This window comes from Vidua macroura, chromosome 1 (assembly GCF_024509145.1).
Source record: "Vidua macroura isolate BioBank_ID:100142 chromosome 1, ASM2450914v1, whole genome shotgun sequence".
NCBI lineage: Eukaryota > Metazoa > Chordata > Aves > Passeriformes > Viduidae > Vidua > Vidua macroura.
Window position 1 is genome coordinate 134206994 of NC_071571.1, and position 22871 is coordinate 134229864.

Consider the following 22871-nt stretch of genomic DNA (forward strand, 5'->3'; position numbering starts at 1 on the left):
AAATTAAATCTTTAAAAATCACTTTATTATTGCTGTATACACTTCCATGTTATCCAGCACTGATGTTATGTCTCATGAAGTGAGAGAACAGCAAGCAGAACTCTATTGTCTCTTACAGAGTAAAAACATACAGATTTGGATTGAATCGTTTCTTTGGCATTCTTGGATAGGGTATTTCCCATTTATTTGGTCTGAATGGCATTTTGGGTACTTTAGGATGCTATTTCCAGAAATTATTTCCTGCCACAAAATGACTGCTCAGGTGGGGGATTTATAGGTAGCAAAAGAGTTTTGAGAGGTTTATTTCACCACTACCTGGTGCCCATGTGGGAGGAGGACTTCTCCAAGCTTCTCTAATGGGTGTCACATTCTTGCTCTTCTGGGTCAGAAGAATCTGTCCAGACAGAGGCTGGGGTAGAGTTCACACCTTGCGTGGGGTGAAGGACACTCCAACAGGACCTTTTGTGGGGGATCGTGGAGCAGCAGGTCTGTTGGGCTGGATTCGCACGACTGAACAGCGATGCGGTTCCCTCCCCGAGGGCACCGGAGGCCGGCCCGGCGCACACCCCGCGGCTCCCTTGATGTTGCTCTGCGGTTCTCTGCCCGAACTACGGAGCGTGCCGTGGGGCCTACGAGGGGAAGGGGATACGGGTGCTCTGCAGCCCTCCCGGGCGACTCCCCCTTGCCTTTCCCTCTGCCTCCATTTACTCCTCCCGGGGCCGGCGCTCCCCAGCGCCAGATCCTCCTCCCAAGGGCTGCGCTCGGGGACTGGCCCAGCCGAGCGGGTGCCCCTCTCCGGCCGCCCTGCGGGCGGCAGGGGCAGCGGGAGCGGCATGAGCAGCGGAAGCGGCGGGAGATGCGGGAGCGACGGCCGCGCAGCATCTCCCCCGCCCTTCCCCCTTGCCCCCCCGCGGCCGCCGGGCTCGGTCCTCCCAGCGCGTCGCCGGCGCCTTGGCTCCTCCTTGTCCTTCCTCGCGTGATTTTTATCGCGTCCATTTTTTGTGCGGGGATAAATAAATAAATAAGGGCAGCTGCCGCCCGCCTCCCCACGCCGCCAGCCCGCGCGGCGCCGCTAGGGGCGGCAGCCGGGCCCCGCATCGCCCCGCGCCGCTCGGCTCAGGAGAGGGAGGCAGCGGGGCGATGCGGAGCCCCCTCCCGTGACTCCGGCTCTCCGCCATGCCATGGGTTAGGCGGACTCCATCCCGCAGCCGAGAGGGCACCAGCCAAGCGAGGCGGCGGCAGGAAGCGGCGCGGTCCGGCAGAGGAGCGGCGGGAGGCGGCGGCGGCGGGAGGCGAGCGCGGCGCCCCGCGGCCCCTTCCATGGACAGCGGCGAGGAATTATGAGCCGCGGCCGGCGGCCGGGACTGGCGCTCGCCCGCTCGGGCTTTCCCCGCTGCGCGCCCCGGGGCGCCGGGGCTCCGCTCTCGTACGGCACCCCCCTCGGCCCCCCCGGCAGTCGCTGCCCCCGTCTCCTGACCCCCCGACGCTCGCTCCGTCCCCCCTCTCCCTGCCTGGAGCTCGGGGTTGGGATAATCTCGCTCGCACCCAAACCACAGCGCTCCCGCGGCTAATCCTGCCCTCTCCCCTCTCTCTCCCCACCCCGCCCCCGGCCCTTCCTCTCCCGGCGCTGCCTTCTCCCCTCCCCGCTCCCCCTGCTCGCCCCCCGAGGCCCCTCCGTCCCCGTCCTCCCGCTGCCGCCGGCGGCCCGGCGGGTGGGTGCGAGGTCGGGGCTGCCGGGCACCCCGCCCCTCCCCGGCGGGGCCGTCATTAGGCTGCCGGTTGATTACAGGGTATTGATTTGTATGTGCTTCTCCCGGCGCCGGCCGCTCCCGCTGGTGCTGCTGGAGTTCGGGCAGCGCTTCTCGTAGCGGCGGCGGCAGCTCCCACCAAACATGTCGGCTCCCGCCGGGCCCCGGAGCGGCCCCGCCGCTCCTCAGCCTCCTCCGGCCCCGCAGCCCGAAATGCCGGACCTCAGCCACCTCACGGAGGAAGAGCGGAAGATCATCCTGGCCGTCATGGACCGCCAGAAGAAGGAAGAGGAGAAGGAGCAATCCGTGCTCAAGTAAGGAAGGGCGCATCCCTTTCTCGTCCTCCCGGGCCCGCGGCCGCGGAACTCTCTCCTCTGGCCCCGGGGGCGGCACGGCCAGGGCGGGAGAGAGGAGTCGGGCGGCCGGGGTCGGGCAGGGGGCTCGGCGCCGGGCGAGTGTGGGGCACGGCGGGAGGGACCTGCGGGAGCGGCCAGGGACGCGGCAACGCTCGGTTCCTGCCTTAGTCGCGCTCCGCGGGGCGGCTCCGGCTCGCACGCCCCGGCGCCGGCGGGAACCGGGCGCCCAACATGGCCGCACAGGTGCCGTCCTCACCCGGCGTGTTCCATCGGGAGGACGGGGGTGGGTCGGGGCGGCGGTCGGCGCCGCCGGAGGGGGCGGACCGGCAGCATCGGGCCCAGTGCCGGGGGCGCGGCGGGCTCCGCGCTGGCGGCGGCGGCCCCGCCGGGCGGAGCGGCACAGCCGGGGCCTGGGCTCCGGCCGCCTGGCTGGTGGGTTTGCCACAGCCGCCATCTTCCCCCGACAACGTGTCTGCCGCCCGCCCCCGCCCCGCTGCTCTTTCCAAGCGTGAGCCCCGGCGCCGGGGGAAGCGGGACGCCTTCCGCCTGCCCGGCGCGGGCGTGGGGGCGGCCCCGGCCCCGGCACCGGAGCCGGGAGCTGTCCGGAGCGACCCGGCTCCGGCACTGGGAGCTAGCTGTCCACGGCCACCCTGCCCAGCTCAGCACCGGGAGCTGTCCACGGCCACCCTGCCCAGCTCAGCACCGGGAGCTGTCCGCTGCCACCCTGCCCGGCTCAGCACCGGGAGCTGTCCGCTGCCACCCTGCCCGGCTCAGCACCGGGAGCTGTCCGCTGCCACCCTGCCCGGCTCGGCACCGGGAGCTGTCCACGGCCACCCTGCCCAGCTCAGCACCGGGAGCTGTCCGCTGCCGCCCAGCTCGGCACCGGGAGCTGTCCGCTGCCGCTCGGCTCGGCACCGGGAGTGTCCGGGCACGGGCGCGGGGCCCGGGGAAGCGCGAGCTTTCCCCGTGCGCTGTGCCCCGTTCCCGGGGTGACACCGGTCTCCTTGCAGGGGTCCCGCTGCCGTGCTCGGCGTGGGTCACGCCCTCCCCCCGTCGGCTGGCAGACACTGAGTAAAGTCGAGAAAACTGTTTTCCCTTCGTGATGGAGTAACCACGCTGACTTCTAGTGGCTTAAAAATAAGCAAAGCTACTGCTGTCGTGAACGTGACTTTGATGAGTGTGGTGAAGATGAAGCTCTAAGCTCCAAGGGTTTTTATTTTTTTTTGTACCAAAATTAGCGTTGTGTCTTAGGCAAGTTAATTGCAGCTGGCCTTTCACACTCAGCACCTGGAAGCTGTCTTCTGGGCTTTAGTTGCTGACTTTGGAAGTCTGTTTCCAAGATTCACCACATTATTATTAGCATCATACCAAAAACTTCAAATATAATTTGTGTGACAGCTCCTAGATATTGAGGAGATCTAAAAACATTTCAAAGTCTGTTTAAAAAGGTTTCTTGTTGGATGAACATTCTGAAGCATGTCAGTGTAGTGTGAGCACTGGAAATAAAGTACCATACCTTCTTCTGTCACCACATCTTAGTCTCTTACTCTACAGTTTATTTGCTATTGGGATACTTTTATTTTGAAACAATTTAGACTATTTCATTAAGTTGTGTGATATAGCAAAATAAATGCAAATTTTTGTCTAAAATTTCTGCACTCTTAAAAATCATTAACAAAAATGGAAGTTCAAGTTGGAAGCTGCAGGAATTCAAGGAATTAAGGTTGCATTTTAAATATATAATAATAGCATTAAAATTTTAAAGAAGGCTCCTGTTAACTTTTGCTGTGGACAGTAATATTTATGACCAAATATAAAGTAAAATATCAGTACAATACTAGGATCAGCTTGAATGGTTAAGCTTGCAAATGAAGAATAAACTCAAGTAAGGTAAAGCTAACTTAAGAAATGAAGCAGAATTGTTTTCATTTGTAATATTGAGAATCTTGGAAGCAGACAATGGGCAAAAAAACAGTCTTGATCAAATCTAAAGATAAAATTTATGTGGGGTTTAGTTTCTCATTATGTCTCACTAAAAGTGTCCTCTTGAGTTCTGTGTAAGCTGTGAGGGAAATGGTAAGGTGTAAAGTTTATATATAAAGGATAGCCAAAAGCAGCACTATTAGGAACACGGAATTTGAATAGATGGCCCACAATATTTTAGAGGGTAGTAAGAAGTGAGCTGGTGTCAGATGAATAACTCATCAGTTTCATTTTTCTTAAAATGAAGTGTCTCCTTGAACCATCAGGTATATGTTTATTCTAAAAATATCTACAGATTTATCAAGCACAACTCTCCACCAAAGTCATACCAGCTCTTTATGTAGATATTACTGAGTTTAATTCTCTTGATATATTCCTTCTGTCAAAAGAAGAGAAAGAATAAAAAATACCTCCCATGTTTATATGAATGAACTACTGTTATTGCACAGAGATAAATATAGAGCTAAATACTGCAGTCTTTGTTCAAGTGTAATTCTCCTCGAAGGCAAGCTTCTTTTGAAGTGGAAGGTATTTTTGCCTCAGCAATAGAATTGTGTAATTTCATTCCATGGAGAAATATAGCAGGATTTAAAAAATGCTGAAAACAAAAGTTGATATTTAGAGATATTAACACAAGAACTGTTCAAATGTTGAAGAAAGCAGCAAGCATGTGTTCCCTCTATTTATTTTTTAAAATAATTTATTGTGATCGAGTGTCAGTATGAATGACTAGTCCCTGGGCTCTACTTCCTTTCTCCATTCTGTTTCTATCTTGTGTTTTTCAAATTCTTATGCTGTTCCCATCACTGTGGTATTTGAGCATTTTCCAAAAGAGCATTAAGTAGTGTGACTCACATCTGTAATGTGGACTATTTATTCTTTTCCTTTCACTCCCTGGGGTAAAGATGTGTGGATTTAAAATAGATACACAACTTCTCCTTATGCTTGTTTTACTCTTTTTGGGGAAAGGAAATACAGATGGTATTGAGTTGTAGTCTGTAGCAACTAATAGTGATCGGGTCAGCGTGAATTCTTGCCAGGATTTGATGGAACATGATGGCATGGAAAGCAGAAGCTTTCCAGATTTGCTCTGTCCTTTGGCCTGGTTTGGTCTGTGAACTACGCTGAGCTACAGTTGTGCACTGTGTTCCTGAGGTAGAACTTTTGCTTCAAAAAGGATGGGTGGCAAACTTTGCTGTTTTGACTGTCTCTTTTCTGGAATTTTTGGGACCCTTGGAGTGCATTTTGAACATTATGGGCTAAGAAGTTGTCTTTTTGACAAGGTTATTGAATATATATTTTGCATAACAATTAATATGCATAATGCGTGACAGAGTGAATTTATGTCTGCACTCTGGATGTAAGTCTTTGCTGTTTAAAGAATATTTACATATTTTCAACTTTTTTCTTTGTGGGTATTTTACTGACTTGGATAGAGGATAGAATTTTTGATGATCACTTTTAAATTATTTGCGTCCTTCCTCTTATAAAATCTGGTTTTGTGTGTGTAACAGATTATAGACGGCACATTTCCTCCATACAGACTGATTTATGGGATCAGTCTTGTGCTTTTTAAATTTGAATTTGTACTTTATTTCTGTATTGAAGAATCATGTTGAGAGAATGCACACAGGAAAAAAAAATAGATGTTAGGATGCTGCCGTTATTTATTAAGACTTCTGTTTCCGTCTATGTGATGTGCATCTACACTTTCCTACTTCAAATATCATGAATTTCCAGCTCTTTTGCTGAGCAATTCTAAAGATAAAATGTTCTCCTCATAAAGTCAGACTCATAGCTCTGAAAAGACATGTATTTCAACTTTTCACAAGAGTCTGGCCCAGTAGTAGACAAATTTTCACAAGAGAAAATTTTTTAATGAAATCATACAACTTTTCATATATTTGCAAAGCATCACAGGTTTACCATGAGGTCCTTTTAAAAGATTTCTTTTAAAAGTGTGTGGCTTTGTCAGCTGATTTACCTAAGAAAGGTGGATACACAGTGGGCTAGCTAGAGGATGGTGGCTCTCTGTGAACCACCACTGTCAAGTCCAGAATGAACTTTAGGAAGGTACATGTGACTGTAGGCTCAGTTACTGTGGTAGTGATAGCACAGACATGGTAAAAATGGGGTAGCTACACTGAACGAAACAAAATCTCTGACAAGCAAACCTCCAGGAAGCTAGGCTTTGTGAGCTCTGTATGACACTGTGAGTGAGTGAGGTGTGGGGCAGGATATATATATATATATTTGTATACAGTTGAGGAGTTGCCCTCTTTCCTGCCCTGCCATGTCCTATTTCCTTCCTACCACCTCATTCCGCTCCCCTTGTATTATTCCTTATAGTCTCCCCTTTCGTTTTAATAATTTGTACTGCTTTTTGGGCCTCTTTCAAAATTGTCATTGTTCCTTGCTCTTCATTCTTACCACATGCTTAGACATTTTATACTGTAGATAATGCTTGTCAAGTTGTTATGGCTTGTACCATTTGCTCTTCAAGAAGACTTAGTGTTTACAAATGTTCTCTAAAGAGCCTAAATCACTTTTAGACACTGTCTACAAATGATTAAAGTAGTACTTCTTAGCGACTAAGCAGAATGTATTTGGAGATTATACAGGGGCAGTTACACTAATTATTTGGTTTGATAATTTTTATGTTGAGTAAAGTTTTGGAAGACTGCAATAGTGCTGACATTCCACATTCAAGAAGTACAAGTAGGATTGGTTGGATGTAGAAAGGTTTGACATCGTATAGGGCTGAGAAATAGTCTAACAGATGCAGGATTTAGTTAAAAAAGAACCCCCAAAATAGACCATTCAACACCAGATAGTATGTGCTTTCTGTAATCTTGTCAATAAATATCTTTCTCTGCTTCTTAAAAAAAAAAAAAAAAAAAAAAAAAAGAGAAAAAGTCATTTAATTTTACATCCAAAAGAGAGGAGTAGAGATCAAATTTTAAGGTGCTGGGACTGTATCCTAGAAAGCAGTGACTGGGTGAGATGCAGTAGTCTCTGGAGATGAGTTTAGGGGACTGAATGGTCCATTCTGGCTTTTGTCTGCATGCATCTCTGAGTTGGGTCACATCTAAATAACTGAGAATGTCAAATAATTGATTTTTCCATTGAAACAATGGCTAATTAGTGTATATATTGTAAGGTCAAAATACACAGAAGTGATAGGTTACTGCAGAACTGGTGTAAAATATGGTTTTACCCTGCCAGTGAAGTTTTAAAATACTTGCAATATATTCAAAGTTCCATAATAGGGAGGAAAAAGTAAATTAATAATTTGAATTTGCAATTTTAATGCAGTGGAATGGGATTTTTTTCAGCTTAATGCCACCTCTCACCCACTTGCTTTAGTGGCTTCCTTCAAGTTTTGTTATCATGTTTACAGTCAGAATGCTAGGGCAGTTTCTAAGACCATTAGAACAACCTTTTCCAAGAAGGATTATTTTGGTGTGATCTTTTCTTTTCCTCTAACGTCTTCACTGATGATGCATTTTGACAGAAACGTGGGGAGATAAAATCCCAAGAACACATTAAGTGATGAGTTATGATCTCATCTGTAACTGTTTTACTGCAACTGAAATTATACATTAACAATGACATTTGAGGTAGGGATGATTTTTTAAGTTAAGTTTAGATCACATAGACTGTTTTAATAATATGTCTTACTATATCAAGGTTATTATCTACAATTTACCATAGACAACCTAATCTCTCCAAGAGTGGGCAAGTCTTTATTTTAATTTAAACTCATAAGCAAGAAGAATCTCTTGAAATACTAGTTGTCTACGAATGGCATTAAAAAGCAGCCGTCGTTCAGAGAAAGTTATTTGTATTATAAATCTGAAGTTCATATCGACCAATATTGTTTTCAGTGCTTACTGAGTTTAGATCTGTTTTGCAGGACTACATGGTGTAACAGGAGGAACTGTTACATCCTTGAAATAATTCTGTTGAGGGTATGTTATAGTCTATTAATAAAAACAGTTTACAGCAAATCCGGTAGTGCATTTATAAATTCAGTAAACTCCATCAACTTCATCTCAGGAGTTATTTATACTTCTGGTGATACAGTAACATTGCAAAGTGAGTGCTGTGCAGCTGCTTCTGCATGATATCATGTGGTGACTGTGTCCTCATGTAGTTTCTCCAAGCTATGGTCTTGAAGTTGCAAAAATGTCAGTAAGGACTGAGACTGTAAGAGTTAATGTAACAAACAGTAAGAGATTGTTAGCTTTATAGGGGAATAGCAGAGCATATAAGAAGTAAATACCTGTAATTTTTGGAGAGTAAGAGTTCAAAGAAAGTTCTGCTGGTTTTTGTCATTGAAGGTGGAAGACAGTGTTTTTATAGTCTTGAATTTAAGTATCAGCTATCATCATATTACATGCTTGCAGAGTGATCTCAGTTGCATTTTGATAAAGAAATCAAACTCATGCATTTTGATAGAGGAAACATAATAGTCATAATAGTTGACTTTATGTTTCTGTATCTTTAGGAGTTTCTAAGTTTTGATGTGAGGTCATAAAGAATTTGATTTCAAATTTTTATTAAAAATCTAGTGAGATATCCTGGTTGTGTTAGCAGGAGTTAGCAAGAGTTGAACTCGTGTTTCAAACAAATGCTTCTATTTAGAAAATTCATAGGAAAATCTTTAAACTTTAAACAACACATAAAACCTATTATTTTCTTTGTTTACTGTCTCTATGTGGTTGGTTCTTTCTTCTTAAATCTCATATGAGGTTGCTTAAATACTTGCTGATGACCTATTCTTTATTTGACATTAATATTTTTAAGGTGAATCATTTCTTATAGCAAATATAATATTGTATTTGTACTCAGAATATTTATCAGGTCATAACATTACTAGGTATTTGATATAACGTGGCATTTTGGTTCTGTGTATTTTTGAGGCCAGACTTACTTTAGAATGTGTACTGTCTTAAGCATATGATTTTTTTAAGCATCAAATTTTTTCACCTTTAAATAAAATTGTGAGTAAGAAGCAATTAACCTGTTTTGGAAAATGGTTTACAGCGTCTTTCCTATAACTTTTCAGAAATGTGTACTCCAGCATATTAGCAAGAAATCTTTTTCCATGTCGTGTTTATCTAACTCTTGGTGCATTTATACATTTTTCTGATTACAGAAAGGATGAGTGAAAATAAATGTTTTTAAAGCTGTTTAAAGCCCAGAGAACACATAGAATAATAGAAAACATTGCTGGTTGTGACCTCAACAGGTTTTCCAATTCATCCTTTGCCTCAAGGCATGACCAGCTCTTAAGACAGCAGTTTCTGTCACTTATTTGTATAACCTTGTGATTTGCAATTGTGAGACCCCACCTAACTAGTGAAATAAATAGCTTTCCTGTCTGAGGCAAGGGCACATAGCAGACGATACACTGAATTCAAAGCTAATAATCTCTGCAAGTGCTGTGTTGCCAATGTAGCATAAAGTGAAGAGCGGGCCAAAGAGATCTTAGGGTAAAGCTCTTGTATACAGGATGAATATTTTACATTTTTTTTCAAAGGATAGGTTATTACTGAAAGGTGTGAGAAGAATGACTTCACTGCTCACTCAAACAGGGATGGAGATTTCTTGAATTCCCTAGATAATTTGTCTCTGTTACTCAAAGTCCTTATCCTTACCACTAGAATTTTCCCCTTACTGTTAAACCTAAATCTCTTTCCTGCCATTTGCTTCTTACTCTGTCCACATTGGAAATGCAATGCAGTCTGTTATTTTTCTGTTTGCAGCAACCTTTTATGTATTCCTCAAATGTGATCGTATCTCCTCCGGTATATTCTCATCACTCCTTTCTGTGTATTCAACAGGTCATATTTTCTAGATTTCTGACCATTCTTGCTGCTGGTATTTATATGTACTTTTTGACTGATTTTTTAAAAATACAATGTCCAAACCCAGACACATATTCCAAAAGTATGGGGAGAGCATGAGGATAAAACTGTCTTGAGCAGAACTCTGTCCTTGTATAGGCACTGTCACACGTGTTTGGGGTTTTTGTTGTGGTATAGCACTTATGGATTCATGGTCAGCTTGTGATCTACTATCCCTTCACCATGCTTTTCTGCAGAACTCTTGTTGATTCAGTCATTCCTCATTTTGTATTTTGAATTTGATTATCTCAACTATGCAGTGTTTGTCTTTAGTGCCATTGAGTTGTATTCTGTCTATATCAGATGCCTCTTATGGATTGTGCATTCAAGTGCTTAAATAAAATGCACAACAGCCCTTGGAGCAGGAATGAGGACTTGCCTCTGGAGAGAGAGAATCCTAATCACAGAGATATTTTGACTTTTTCTTGCTTGTCCATTTGCATTCCTGACTGCACAATTGTATGCCTTCATTGTTAGGATGCAGAATAAACTTTTCCATTCGTTTGGGAAGAGAGAGCTTGTTCAAATCTCTTCCGGATAAAGGAGGCCTTTCACCAACTTGGAAATACACAAATGCTATATTATTTTAAGGGAAACAGTTGCATCTGCTGCCATATTTATTCAGTAGGTGCAAGATGTTTGGTTAACTTACAAAAAATTTGACAAAAATTTGAGGTCCCAAAAATACATTATTACTGTAGGTTTAATGAAAATAAGAAGATGGGTAGTGGAAGTGATTGTCCATACTCCCGATTGAAAAAGTCTACTCACACCATTCTACATACTGAAGAGTTCTTATAGGGGAGAGCCAACACTGGCATCAAAATAAATCCATCATGAAGTGTGAGTCCTCACAATATCAGACTTCTTTAAGTTCAGCATGCATAGAACTGTTTGATTAATGAACACCATTGCTTCAGTTTTAGTATCTTTTTCATTCCCACATTACATCATTTAGAGCTTGGATTACACTATTTGAGCCCAGAAAATCTTTGGGATTCTTCTGACCAGATCTGAATACCTACAGAGGAAGACATCCATTTCTGAAATCACTTAGGTTCAATTTGAAGCAAATGGAAATAAAGAGGTGCCTTTTTCAAGGCATCCAAATTAGACATTTCATCTCAAATTAGACATTTCAAATAGGCCAGATGAATTGCAGAGCCTATTTCTGGCTGTGGACTTAAAAAGAAGATAGAGTGAATATGTCAGAGGTAGAGGTCTATCTCACAGACTTCTGGAACTAGGTAAGTTGAGTCTCCCTTGCAGAGTTCTGCTTTTGAGAGTAACTCTTCACTATTTGGTCCTGTAAGAATGCCATGGACACTTTGCCAGCTGACACTGACATTTATAGTTCCCTAGAAGCTGTCAATCTGCATATTTTGCTTATATTTCTATCAATTATTAATTAGGATATGCTCATTTATCCATATCTTTATTATTTGAGACTCACTGCTGGGAACCTGAGTATGCTTCCCTTTTAGTCCATGGTTATTCTTAGGATTTAGTATATTTTTTATACTGAATTCAGAAAGCCTTTGAAGAATGAGATCTAAAAGAAGACCTTGGAATATGAAATCATTCCAGCATTAAGATTAAGCATTCCCATCATCAAAAGAGCATTGCAAAGAAAACCTTCCTATGCCATTCCTCAATAAGAATGAGTAACAGATATTTTAAGGTAGAATCTCATAGATGAAGCTAGTCAGATTGCTAGATGGGAAGTCACAAACCGGATTTGTCTACTACTTGTAGGATTAAAACAATGTAACATTAAGACCCAAAGAAAGCTCTATAAACTCAGTTTGACAGTTTCTTTCCTTAACTCACACTCCATCTCTCTTTTGCTATGTATTGTTTTAATGGGATTTGTTTAGCTACTGTGTATTTACAAGCTGATAGGTCACTTTTGATGGTAGTCTGTTAGAAACATACTGTTGTCCTACTATGCATTCTGAATTCAGCATTTTCTTGCTTTGAAGGTCTGAATAAACAGGTATCTATGGAATAAGCTGTATGGTATTTAAATCAAATATATTTTTGCTGAATCAGGCCCTAAGACATTTTGGGAGCATGAGTTTTGATTCAGCATGCTTTCATTAATTTGGCTAGTCATTGTGATTATGATTCATTTCATTCTGTGTTACCAACTGCTGCACAGTAAGTGACAGCTGAACCATGTATTATCTAACAGCTAGAAAAATAACATCACTGTCATTTCAGAAGGCTGAGGATTATGCTTTTATCAAACACGTGTTTTTTACTAAAGTTAAAATGCTTCAGGAAAATATCATATTTTTTCAAACTACTTGTAACATTGCAGTAATGAAGTGATGAAATATCACAGCAAACACTATGAACTATTTAAAATGAAGAACTTAATATTATTCTATGGATAGAATGAAGCAGCTTGTTCTGGTTTTTATTAATGTATTAACTTTTTGGATAACAGGTTATGCCTGTTGATATTTTGATGATAGTCTGATTTACATATATGTAGTAAGTCTGATGAGCTATGTTTCAGTGAATTGTAAATATTTCTGAAGTGTTGATATTACTTCCGTGCTAATACATATTATATCAGAAGACATTTCAAGTGAAGCAGTAATTCTAATTTCTTTGTGGAACTTTACCAAAGATTCTACCAGATTTAAAGTTAAGCAAAATCCCAATATGATTGAAAGAAAACTGTATTTTCCCTAGTATCCATATTTCTCTTACAAAACTGTATCTTCCAATTTTAAAAATATGTATAAAAAAATCCAAATCTATTTTTTTCCTGCCCTGTTTATGGTTCATCTGAAAAAATTGCTGTAGAGGATGTTCTGAAGGCACTGGACCAAGAAAAGGTGCTTTCAGGGTAGAGTACAGAGAAAGTACTTGTTATTTGAAAGCCTTGAATTTTGTCTGCTTGATATCTGAAAATGCAAGTGGCTAAAGCTGAATGAAATTTAATGTGCTATAGCTGAGCACTAATGTACATTTATGTATTTTGAATTTATTTAGACATGGTTGGAAGATAAGTGTTTTTAGCTACTTTGTAGAGTTTACATGAGCTTGTATTCTGCAGAATTTGCCGAGTGCTCTTGTCTAAAATTTGGTTTGAGTTATATATTCCTAAGCTTTCTATAACACAGATATTCTCATGTATAGAAGTTTTTATTTGGAGAAAGACAAAATAAACATTTAGTCACATTGTTAACTTTTAGTAGGAATGATCATATTTGTTCTGCACAAAGAAGAGTGATAAAAATGATAGAATTAGTCAATGATAATGCCATGTCTAAACTTAATGTCTCAGATATAAATAACTATTTCTTAATTAAGTATGACCAGTTAGTTACAAGTAAGAAGTTTGTTTATTGAAGGAATATGGGCAAAATAGTGCCTTTGTTTAGATTTATAATTTTTCCTAATAAAACTTTAATAATCAAAAATAATTCACTGAATCTGGAGTTTCACTATGGAGACTCAATAGGTATTGAGTGTGTGGTCAATATAATACGTAAAAGCACTGATGTATATTTTTTCTTATTATTATTGAAATAATTAATGATGTAGTCCTAATTTTATTTTTAGGTTAAAAAAGAAAGAGCAGTTTAGAATTAGTAACATGTTTTGTCACTCTTCATAGCCACAAGGTTTTTCTTTGATAAGGGCTTAGGAGTGTTTTATTATAGTAATCCACAAAAAATTTGTATTTCAAAGGGACTGCTGGTCCTAACACGAATAAGACTAAACATGATGACCTATTTTAAAACAGCTCTTGCCTGCCATTGAAACTGCTGGATTTTCAGTAAAGCTGCCCAAAAGAAAGATGTTGGTTTGTGTTAAAAGAGGGAAATTGCCATTAAAAATCTTCCATCTTGGACATAAGTATATTTTATTTAGTTCCTGAATGGCATTAGGATGTGGAAGGAGGTTTAAACTCCACTGTGCCTTTCTATTGCTTGGTATGTTTGGACATCATTAGTTTCTTTTTAGGGACTGTATGAACATCTGCATAATAATAGTTTTTGTAATTACATCACCGAAATGTATTCCACCCTTAGTTTCAATTTAATAAAGATTTTTTTCAAAAATTTTCTCAGTATGTGAAACAAAGGAAGGAAAGGAGTTATTGAACTGATGTCCACCAACCCAACTATTCTTTGCCTTTTAATTCATAATTAAGTTTATATTGCCATAATAAATGGAAACTTACATAAAAACTTACATGGAAGAATGTAACTCACTAGATTCATAACTAAAAATGGTATCACTTCTTGTGGTGTGAATGAAGTATTCATGCTGCATTTACATGTCCAGGTATTGGGGTCCAGCCGCAGGGGTGGCAGAAGGCACCAAGACCTGCACTTGTGTCAGAAAAAATTGGTTTCCCCCAGCTCCAATATGGATCTGCCACTGGCTATATTGTCCATCAGTGACACTGCTGGTCAGTCACACATTATCTCTGTGAATAATGTGTAAGAGAAGATAAAAAATCTTGTGAGAGAAAGGAAGTGAGAAAAATATGGGAGAAGCAACCCTGAAGACGCCAAAGTGAGTGAGGAAGGAGGAACAGGAGGTGCCTCCAGGCACCAGAGCAGAGATTGCCCTGCAGCCCATGGTGAAGACCATGGTGAGGCAGCTGTGCCCCTGTAGCCTGTGGAGGACCTCATGCCAGGGCAGGTGGATGCACCTTGTATGAAGCTGGGACCTCATGGAGAGCCCACTTTGGAGCAGGCTCCTGGCAGGTACTGAAGCCCGTGGAAGAGGCACCCGCACTGAAGTAGGTTTCTGGGCAAGACTTCTGATTCTCCAGGGGCCTCATGCTGGAGCAGGATGTTCCTGAAGGACTGCACCCCGTGGAAGAGGCCTGGAACAGTTCCTGAAGAACTGTAGGCTGTGGGAAGGATCATGTTGGAGCAGTTCAGTAAGGACTGTATCCCGTTGGAAGGACCCCACATTGGAGCAGGGGACAAGTATGATGAAAAAGGAGTCACAGAGATGAAGAGCTCTCAACTGATCACAATGTCCCTGCCCCCTCCACCTGCACTGCTCCAAGTGTAGAGGTAGAAGGTTCATAAGTGAAGCTGAGCCTGAAAAGAAGGAAGAGGCAGGGGGGAAAAGTGTTTTCAGATTTTTTTTTTTTTTCACTGTCCTGCCCTGTTATTAAGTGGCAATAATTTTAATTAATCCTCCAAAATTAGAGTCTGGTAACTGGTGAGTGGTGTCTCTGTCCTTAATTTGACCTATGAGCTTTTCCATCATATTCTCTGCCCTGTTCTGCTGAGGAAGGGGAATGAAAGAAGAGCTTGTTGGGTGTCTGGCAGCCATCCAAGGTTAATCCACCACAATATTTATTTAGCAAATATATTTGCAAAGGCTAACTTGAGCTTAGAGATACTACTCTTCCTGGGTCCCTGTGGAATCAATACAGTAAGAAAAAGAGAGGCTTCTCTAGAAGGCAGATCTGAGAGGTTAAATTCAGCTTCAGAGCCCCAGGCAATTCTGTGCTGTCAGTGCAGCAACTGCAGCTCCATTGCCAGCCCAGCTGCTCCTTCCTGCCTCCATGACACCATCATAGCCCTGGTGCAAGTATCTGTTGAACTGCCTAGTGAAACTATTTCAGAGAGGTTAAACTAATGAAAAAATATTTTCCCCCTTCATCACTTTGGCAGAGCATCTTTTTAAGCTACAGAAAGGAACTCATCTGATTTACTCTACCATCCTACAAAATGATGAGCTAGCACAGCTGAGGGGCTGAGAAAGATTAGCTACAGTACTTTTGGAGTCTCTGAGAGCAATGGAATTATTCCACCACTATTTCCACAGTCTGCAAAGACTGGTTATGTTGCAGTCATTGAGAAAACCAGCGGACAAATGTACAAACTGATTTCTGATTTTTAAGTTGGTGTTTAAGGTCTGTGAATCAATGCCACCAAAATTAGTGTTGAAAAAATTTTTGGTGAAGAAAACAAAATGCTCATAAAATTTTTCTGCTGAATAACTGGAGTTGGAAAGTCATTAATGTTGTTACTTTAGGTAGAACTGGGTTTTGTGTCTCCATATCAAACAGCGGGTTTTCTTCTTTAACACTTTTAAAGCTCTGATTTTCAGACATAAGTTAGTTCAGCTCACAGGATGAAGACAAAAAGGCGAGATGAAATACCTCAGATGACTCAGGTTAAGTGAATGAGCTCTGTAAAGCTGTGTTGTTGCATTTTTCACTGTGATCTGGAGCATAAATAATGAAAGGTGTGTAGCAAAGGCCGTAGTTGTAATTGCTGCACACATGCACACTTGTATTTTCACAGGTGACTGGACAGTCTTTTTGTTGTGTAAAATAATGGGAGAGCTGCTTCACCCCTAGTATTTCAGATTTTGTATGGGAAGATCTTCTGATTATTTAAACCGTGTGATGGGTTTGGCTCTAAGTTTGTTTGCAATTGACTTGAAATATAGGCTACATCAATATTTTTAAAAAGAGGACATAGAAATAGTTTTGTTCTAATTTAATCTCTTACCAAAACATAATTTTAAATAGAGATCTTGTAGGTAACAAAAATTATGATTGACTTTCAATATGCCAGGGTCATGAATTCATTAACTTCTGAATGTTTTTAAGATTACATAGAGAAATACAAAGTGTGAAGTTTTCATTGCTAGTGTCTATGCCAACACAAAAGAAAAAGACCTTGCATCAAGCATTTATTTTTTTTATAATTGCAATAAAAGTAATTGATTCTCCTAAGTTGCAGACCTGCAGACTTACTTGTGCATTTGAGATGTAGCTTAATTGAATTAAAAAAAATGACTGACAAATGTAGCAATTAAAAATATTGCCATGCTAGTAGCAATTTTCTGAATGCCTACCTAGCATTCTTATTTTTAAGCAATGCTATATTTAGAAGGACATTTCATTTTTTTCAGAAGAGAAATGAATCTATCAGGACTAGGACTATTATGTAGGAATATTAAATATTCACATATTTTGTACTACTTGGTTGCTAATATTAGCCCAGTATTCATAACGACCTACATTCTACTATTGGTTAGAATTTTTTTTCTCTTGGATTGCTGTAACTGTCATCTTTGATCTGCATTGTATTGAAAAATAAAACAGCTGTCCCCTTTCTTATGTCTCCCCTCTAGAATCCTGGTAAAAATTACTACAAAAGCAATATTTTAACATGTTAACATGTGTAATATCCCCAAATGACTGTGATGATCCTCCTTTCATGATCAAAAGTAAAAGTATTCTGGGAGTTGACCATTTAAGTCTGTCAGTTTTTTGTATTTTAATACAGACTTATTTGAAGCTGTTCACTTCCCCCAACTCAATTTATAGAGATATGGTAAAGCTTGCAAGAAAATATTTGGTTTAGACCCTCTCACTGGCAAATAAAACACTTCATGGCTTTCTTGTTTTGCTTTCCTGAAAATTTTGTTTCCATAATGAAACAATAGAGGTGAATTTTGGTTTAACTTGAATTCTTTTATTCTATTAGAAGTCTACTAATGTCATTAGATCGCTTCTGATTTAATCTTATTGTGAAGGAAAAGAAATTACGTCCATCATTTCTCATCATTTATGTCAAAACTTATAAGGGCCATGCGGGAGTGAGAGACTGCAGACCACCTTGCTCCAGCCCTGTAGAATTTAAGCCATGAATTTGTATTTCCTGAACTGTCTTTGCTGCCTGAGGAAGAGTGAAGAGAACAGCAATATGAAGTGAGGTGTAGTGCCCACCCTGGTGAAATCTTGCAACAAATGAAAACACAGTCTGTCACATTGGAATTGTATTCTTTGGTTTTGTAAGATTTTCTGCCTCCTTACTTGATAAAAAGTATACTTATTTTATTTTCATATTCACTGTATAGGCTTCCAAATTTCCTGTTAGCAGTGAAATTAAAATTTACTGTTACCATTGCTTGAGCAGGAGGTACATGTAGTGAAAGCATGGATTGTAGCTTGGCTCCTAATATTTTGCAGATGTCTTTATTTTGCTTACACAGTAAGGTGTTTTCTGGTAATTTCTCTAAAGATTGATATTATTTTCCCTTCTAAGAAGTGGATAAACATCATAATATCTAGTGTTCCACCAAATGTAGTTGAATAGATAAAATATGTAAAATAAATGCAGAAAATTGAGCCAACTTGTCCAGAAATATCCTAGCAAGAGTAACATCACCGTTATCCATTATAACTATTGAAATTAATCCAGCTATTCACTGTACCTGTAAAAGGTGAAGAAGCTAGCAAGCCTTGTAGTATCAGCACTCAATGGTTTTCACTGTTGGTTCTAGACCATGCTCCTTTTATTTTTTTGAACTTAATTACTTGATTAACCTCATACATCTTTGACTACTCTGCTGCCTCTGGATATTTTTGTGTAACATCAATTTGTGCAATATACACAGTATAAAGGTTCACATTTTAATAAGCTGAAATTAGTGTGTGTTTCACAAACATGATAAAGCCTTGGGTTAAAGTTCAAGAATAATCACATGTGTAGTAAGTATTCTGCTTACAGTAATAGAAAGTGAAGGAGCTGAAGGAAATTGCAAATTGATATTTTCACTTATGACATCAGCTTTTATGTAGATACAGCTTTATGTTTTTGTTTGTTTACAGTAGATAAAGGGAGGACAGTAGGGCTTTCAATGGTTCTTGTTCTCGCTCTTTGGAAACAGCTCACCTTTAAGACAAGGCACACTATTTGAGTTACATGAATCAATTTTTATACAAATGTTTCTGGAAACAAAAAAAAGTATTTGAAGAACATTTCTGATTTAAAGCTAAAATAAAGCTATTTCAATAATAACGTGCAAAGTAGAAGTTATGAATGCACTTAACTATTACTAAAAATCTGAAATATCCTCTGTACGTGTGTGCATATGATTTTGATAAAAAACATAACTATTTTTGAAAAATAAACAATAGCTACTCAATATCCTTTGGGGTCTCATTAAGAAAATATTTCTGATCCAAAGTTTTTTACTTTGCCTTTTAAAACATCTTAACACTATTTTATCTGTAGTAGACAATATGTAAATATAGATGTTGTATTGCCTAGAATAATCTTCGTACCTACAGCTTTCTACTAGCTCTTTTTGGTGGAAAATCCCTATATTTCTCTTGCTAAAGGAATGGGTGCTAACAAAATTAACTGCTGTCCTGATAAATTCATACAGTTTCGTCAAGTAAGCATCAAAATAACGAAATTCTAAAAGGGCATATTTATTTAATGTTCTTTCTAAGAGCTGGCATCTGATAGTTGAAGCTTTTTTTTTGTGCTGTCAGCTGCACCATTTTCAACTGAAGTACTGTTTTTAATTTGCTTCTGACAGACAGCCGTGCCATTCAAAATGCGCGAGCCTGGTTCCTATCAGTTTCTGTTCATTTGCTTATTCACTTCCTTGCTTTGCTACAACCTACTTGTGTTTTCTCAATCTGTCAGATACACTTAAAGGAAGTTGTAGTCTACATTTCTACCCTAGTTTTGTTTGTCCATGTTTCTTTATTTTAACAATCTGTTTTATCCAGTTTTAGTTAGTGCAGATTGATCTATGTTCTTTGGAGAATAGATAGATTGAGTCAAGGTGCTTGTAAGAATGACACCAAAATGCTGAACGTACAGTGAAATCACCCAGCCCTGTTTCTGCCTGTACTGAAGAGGAATACAAAGCTTTTTTGAGGACTGTTTCTTTCCATCTCCAGCTGTTTTGCCGGTGTTTCCTGGGCACAAGTGGAGAGGGAATTGACCTTAACATTTGTTAGCAAGTTTTGGAATTGTCTGCACTCTCACAAAGAAGGAAGTGATTAGAAACAAGAACAAATCTGACTTAGATTATCCTTTTGCACTCCCAAAATACATTTTTACTGCCTTGAACAAATGTTGCCCCTGAAGCAGCACAAGTAGGTTTTGTTCCTTTCTCTGGGCTTTTGATAAAAATAGAGCAAAAGTGCATCATCCACGAGACTCATATCTTAGTGTACTCATCTTTGTCTCTCTCTTTCTGTTTCTTTTATTTTCTGTCCTTGAGGAAGGATGTTATTATTGCAAAAGTTTTCACTGGGAAGTCTAGTGGTTGAAAATAAAGTTGAGAAATTTGTGTTTTCAGGTAGAGTATTATTCTCTACTGAGTACTGAGAATCCAAGAGCTTCTCAGAACACATTTCCCAGTATCTGCAGCATGGTACACGTTCCATGTTCACTGGATTCAGATATGCAACTCAGCTTTGAGGTATTACTCCATAATAGCATAAAATTAAAGTGTCTACCAGCATTCCAGGCTTCCTGTGTCTTGGTTTCCACAAAATGGAAGCCTCTCTGTGACAGTTATGGTATACTATAAAAAATAGCTGATCACAGAGGTAAGGATATCTGAGTCCTGATGCATGACAAAAGACTTGTTTAGGTTTACCTTCTGTCCCCTCTGAAATTCCATTACCTGCAGGATGCATGGCATTGTAGTATCTACTGCCCATGTAATATAGCAGTACCTATTGCAGCAAAATCTGTAGCTTGCCCTGCAGTCATGTTTTTAACTGTAGTGTGTGGTGATGTGGTTCTCCCAGGTTATTCTTATTTCTTGTTGGACATGGAGGTTGCTGAATTTTATGCAAGTTATGTTTTCTCATATTTTTTAGGAAAAGTTGAAATACTCTACATAGAAAATGATTAAAGCATGAAAAAAGTGACATTGTCCTCATTTGAAAACAGAAAGTTCAGCCTCCTTGACACTTAAGGTTTTAAAAACACTATTTTGCCATTAGTACAACTGTGCCACCAGGAGAAATGAGGAATCCAGTATAACCCCATGACGGTGCACTTGATAATCATTTCACTCTTAATAATCTAATCCATCCATTGTAATGAAGCAATTAGCTTGCTCTGCCCCCAGCTGTAATCTAAGAGCGAAAAATGACATTTATTCTTGTTTCAGCAGCTTTGCTGTTGAATACTATTAGGTGGAGTTGATTTGACCTGCCGTTTCAGGCCTTTTACATTGCAGGAAAAAAATGTTTTTGTATGTCAGGAAATTTGTTGCAAGGACATTTATGATAGATGAATTTAGCTTGCTGTCATAAATTTCCTTGGTTCAGAAATAAAGGTAATATAACATTGGAGGAAATAAAACGGAAAAAAATAAAGAAAAAAAGGACAAGGAAAGGAGAAACCACAGCTGCTATTAATTCCTCAGGTTTCATTTGAAGTGATTAAAGAAGTGATCTGTGACAAAGTATTACTCTTTCCTGATTTCATCACTGACCCTCAGAAGCTTCCATGTATTTTTCAATTTCTTTTATGGTCTAACACTCAATTTCAATATATTTTATTTTTCTAAGTCTATCTGGTGAAAATAGGAACAAAAATTCCTTGTATACTTTTTAAATGGGATAAAGACAAGATTTTATTTGATGTGTAATATTTAAGGATCAAGTATGTGAGTATGTCTATTTTGACTTCACAAGAATTTGGTAGCACTTGTTTTCTTTCTTACATTAATTTTTTTCTTTCCCGTGCTGTGCTTATTCCTTGTAAGAGCTTTTTATGTTACAGGTAGGTTTTGTCTAGTGCAGTTTTTACTCCACTCCTACAATGACAAGGAATTCAGCATCAGAAATGGCATTTGGGAGATGTCAGGAGAAAGAAGGGAGGAGGAGAAGGGTGTTCAGTGCAACCACTGAAAGGCAGTTCCAGGTAAAAAGTGACTTTAGGAAGTTTTTGAGAGGAGAAAGCACCTTTCTTTTGTGTAGAGTTTTCAGGGTTTTATTTATCTTCAAATTCTACCAACAGATTTTTCTACTGCAGTGTATAGTGCATGTTCTTCTGAGCTCATTGGGATCTTTTCAGATACTCAGTAAGGTCTTGATGTACTTAAGACTTCATCACACCTTCTCAACTTTTTTTTTGAATTTGCATGTTCATTGAGGTAACAAGATATTATTTTCAATTTTTGCCAGGATTTTTTTATGACAGAACTTTTTATGTGATGCTAAAAGCCAGACAGGTTTTGATATCTGGATTCTGACGGAAGGAACCTGAATTTCTGCCAGGTCTTTTCCCCAGCTCTTTGGCAGCCTCCCTGGCAGGCTGGTGGGAAGCCTTATTCTGCATCCTTTGACTTGTTCAATCCCTGGTTCTTCAGCAACAGAGATAGCTGGAGCTTCCAGGACCCTTAATTCTGGGCAGCATGTCAGGCAGCTTTTTGCAAAACCTGAACTCCCAATTCAAGTGGGTCAAAAAAAAGTAATTCTAGTTCGTGGAAAAATTCTAAATATGTGATATTCAGTCTTCCATAAAACAAAATCACTACTACGTTTGAACCTTGTATATTCCTTTCCTTATGTGAATTTGGAATGCTCTCCTCTCTGGATTTTTTTGGTATCTCACATGAATGTAATGCCTTTCTCTCATTTACCTTTATCTTTTCCATCAGTGACAGAACAATATTTATGGTTAAAGAGTGCTTTCGCAAATGAAATATTGAAATGTTAAGAATCTGACATGTTTTTCAGGTAAGACAAAAATTTCAGCCCAGTTAGTCTATACAGTGAGAGATTATTATTAAGTTTGTCTGCCTCTCTCTTTACTGGAGACTGAAGCCTCTGAAATTACCACTGAAACTGCATAAACCAACTAAGTTTTCATCCTGAATAGGCATAAAATGTTGAATTGGTTTTGTTCTATTATTTGATTAAAATGAACCAATGCTTCATTCTTATATTAATCTGGCAGCATAGTCGGCTAAACCTTTGCTATGAAAACTTTGATATTATCTATACCATATAGTATTTAAATATACTCTTTATGTATTCAACACAGACAACAAACAAAATGTACTTCTAATTATTATCACTTAACAAGTAGCCTTCTGTT

The 22871-nt window shown here is 40.2% G+C and overlaps 1 protein-coding gene across 25 annotated transcripts in view; it reads left to right on the forward strand.

Moving 5' to 3' along the window:
- The first annotated feature begins 1613 nt into the window (after positions 1-1613).
- RIMS2 (regulating synaptic membrane exocytosis 2) overlaps positions 1614-22871 on the forward strand; it is a 447198-nt gene continuing 425940 nt past the window's right edge. For all 25 annotated transcript variants that reach the window (XM_053972036.1, XM_053972112.1, XM_053972077.1 and 22 more), the window contains exon 1: positions 1614-2062. In XM_053972036.1, the coding sequence (XP_053828011.1) occupies positions 1893-2062 (170 nt within the window). In that variant the 5' untranslated portion in view covers positions 1614-1892. The remainder of the gene's footprint in view (positions 2063-22871) is intronic.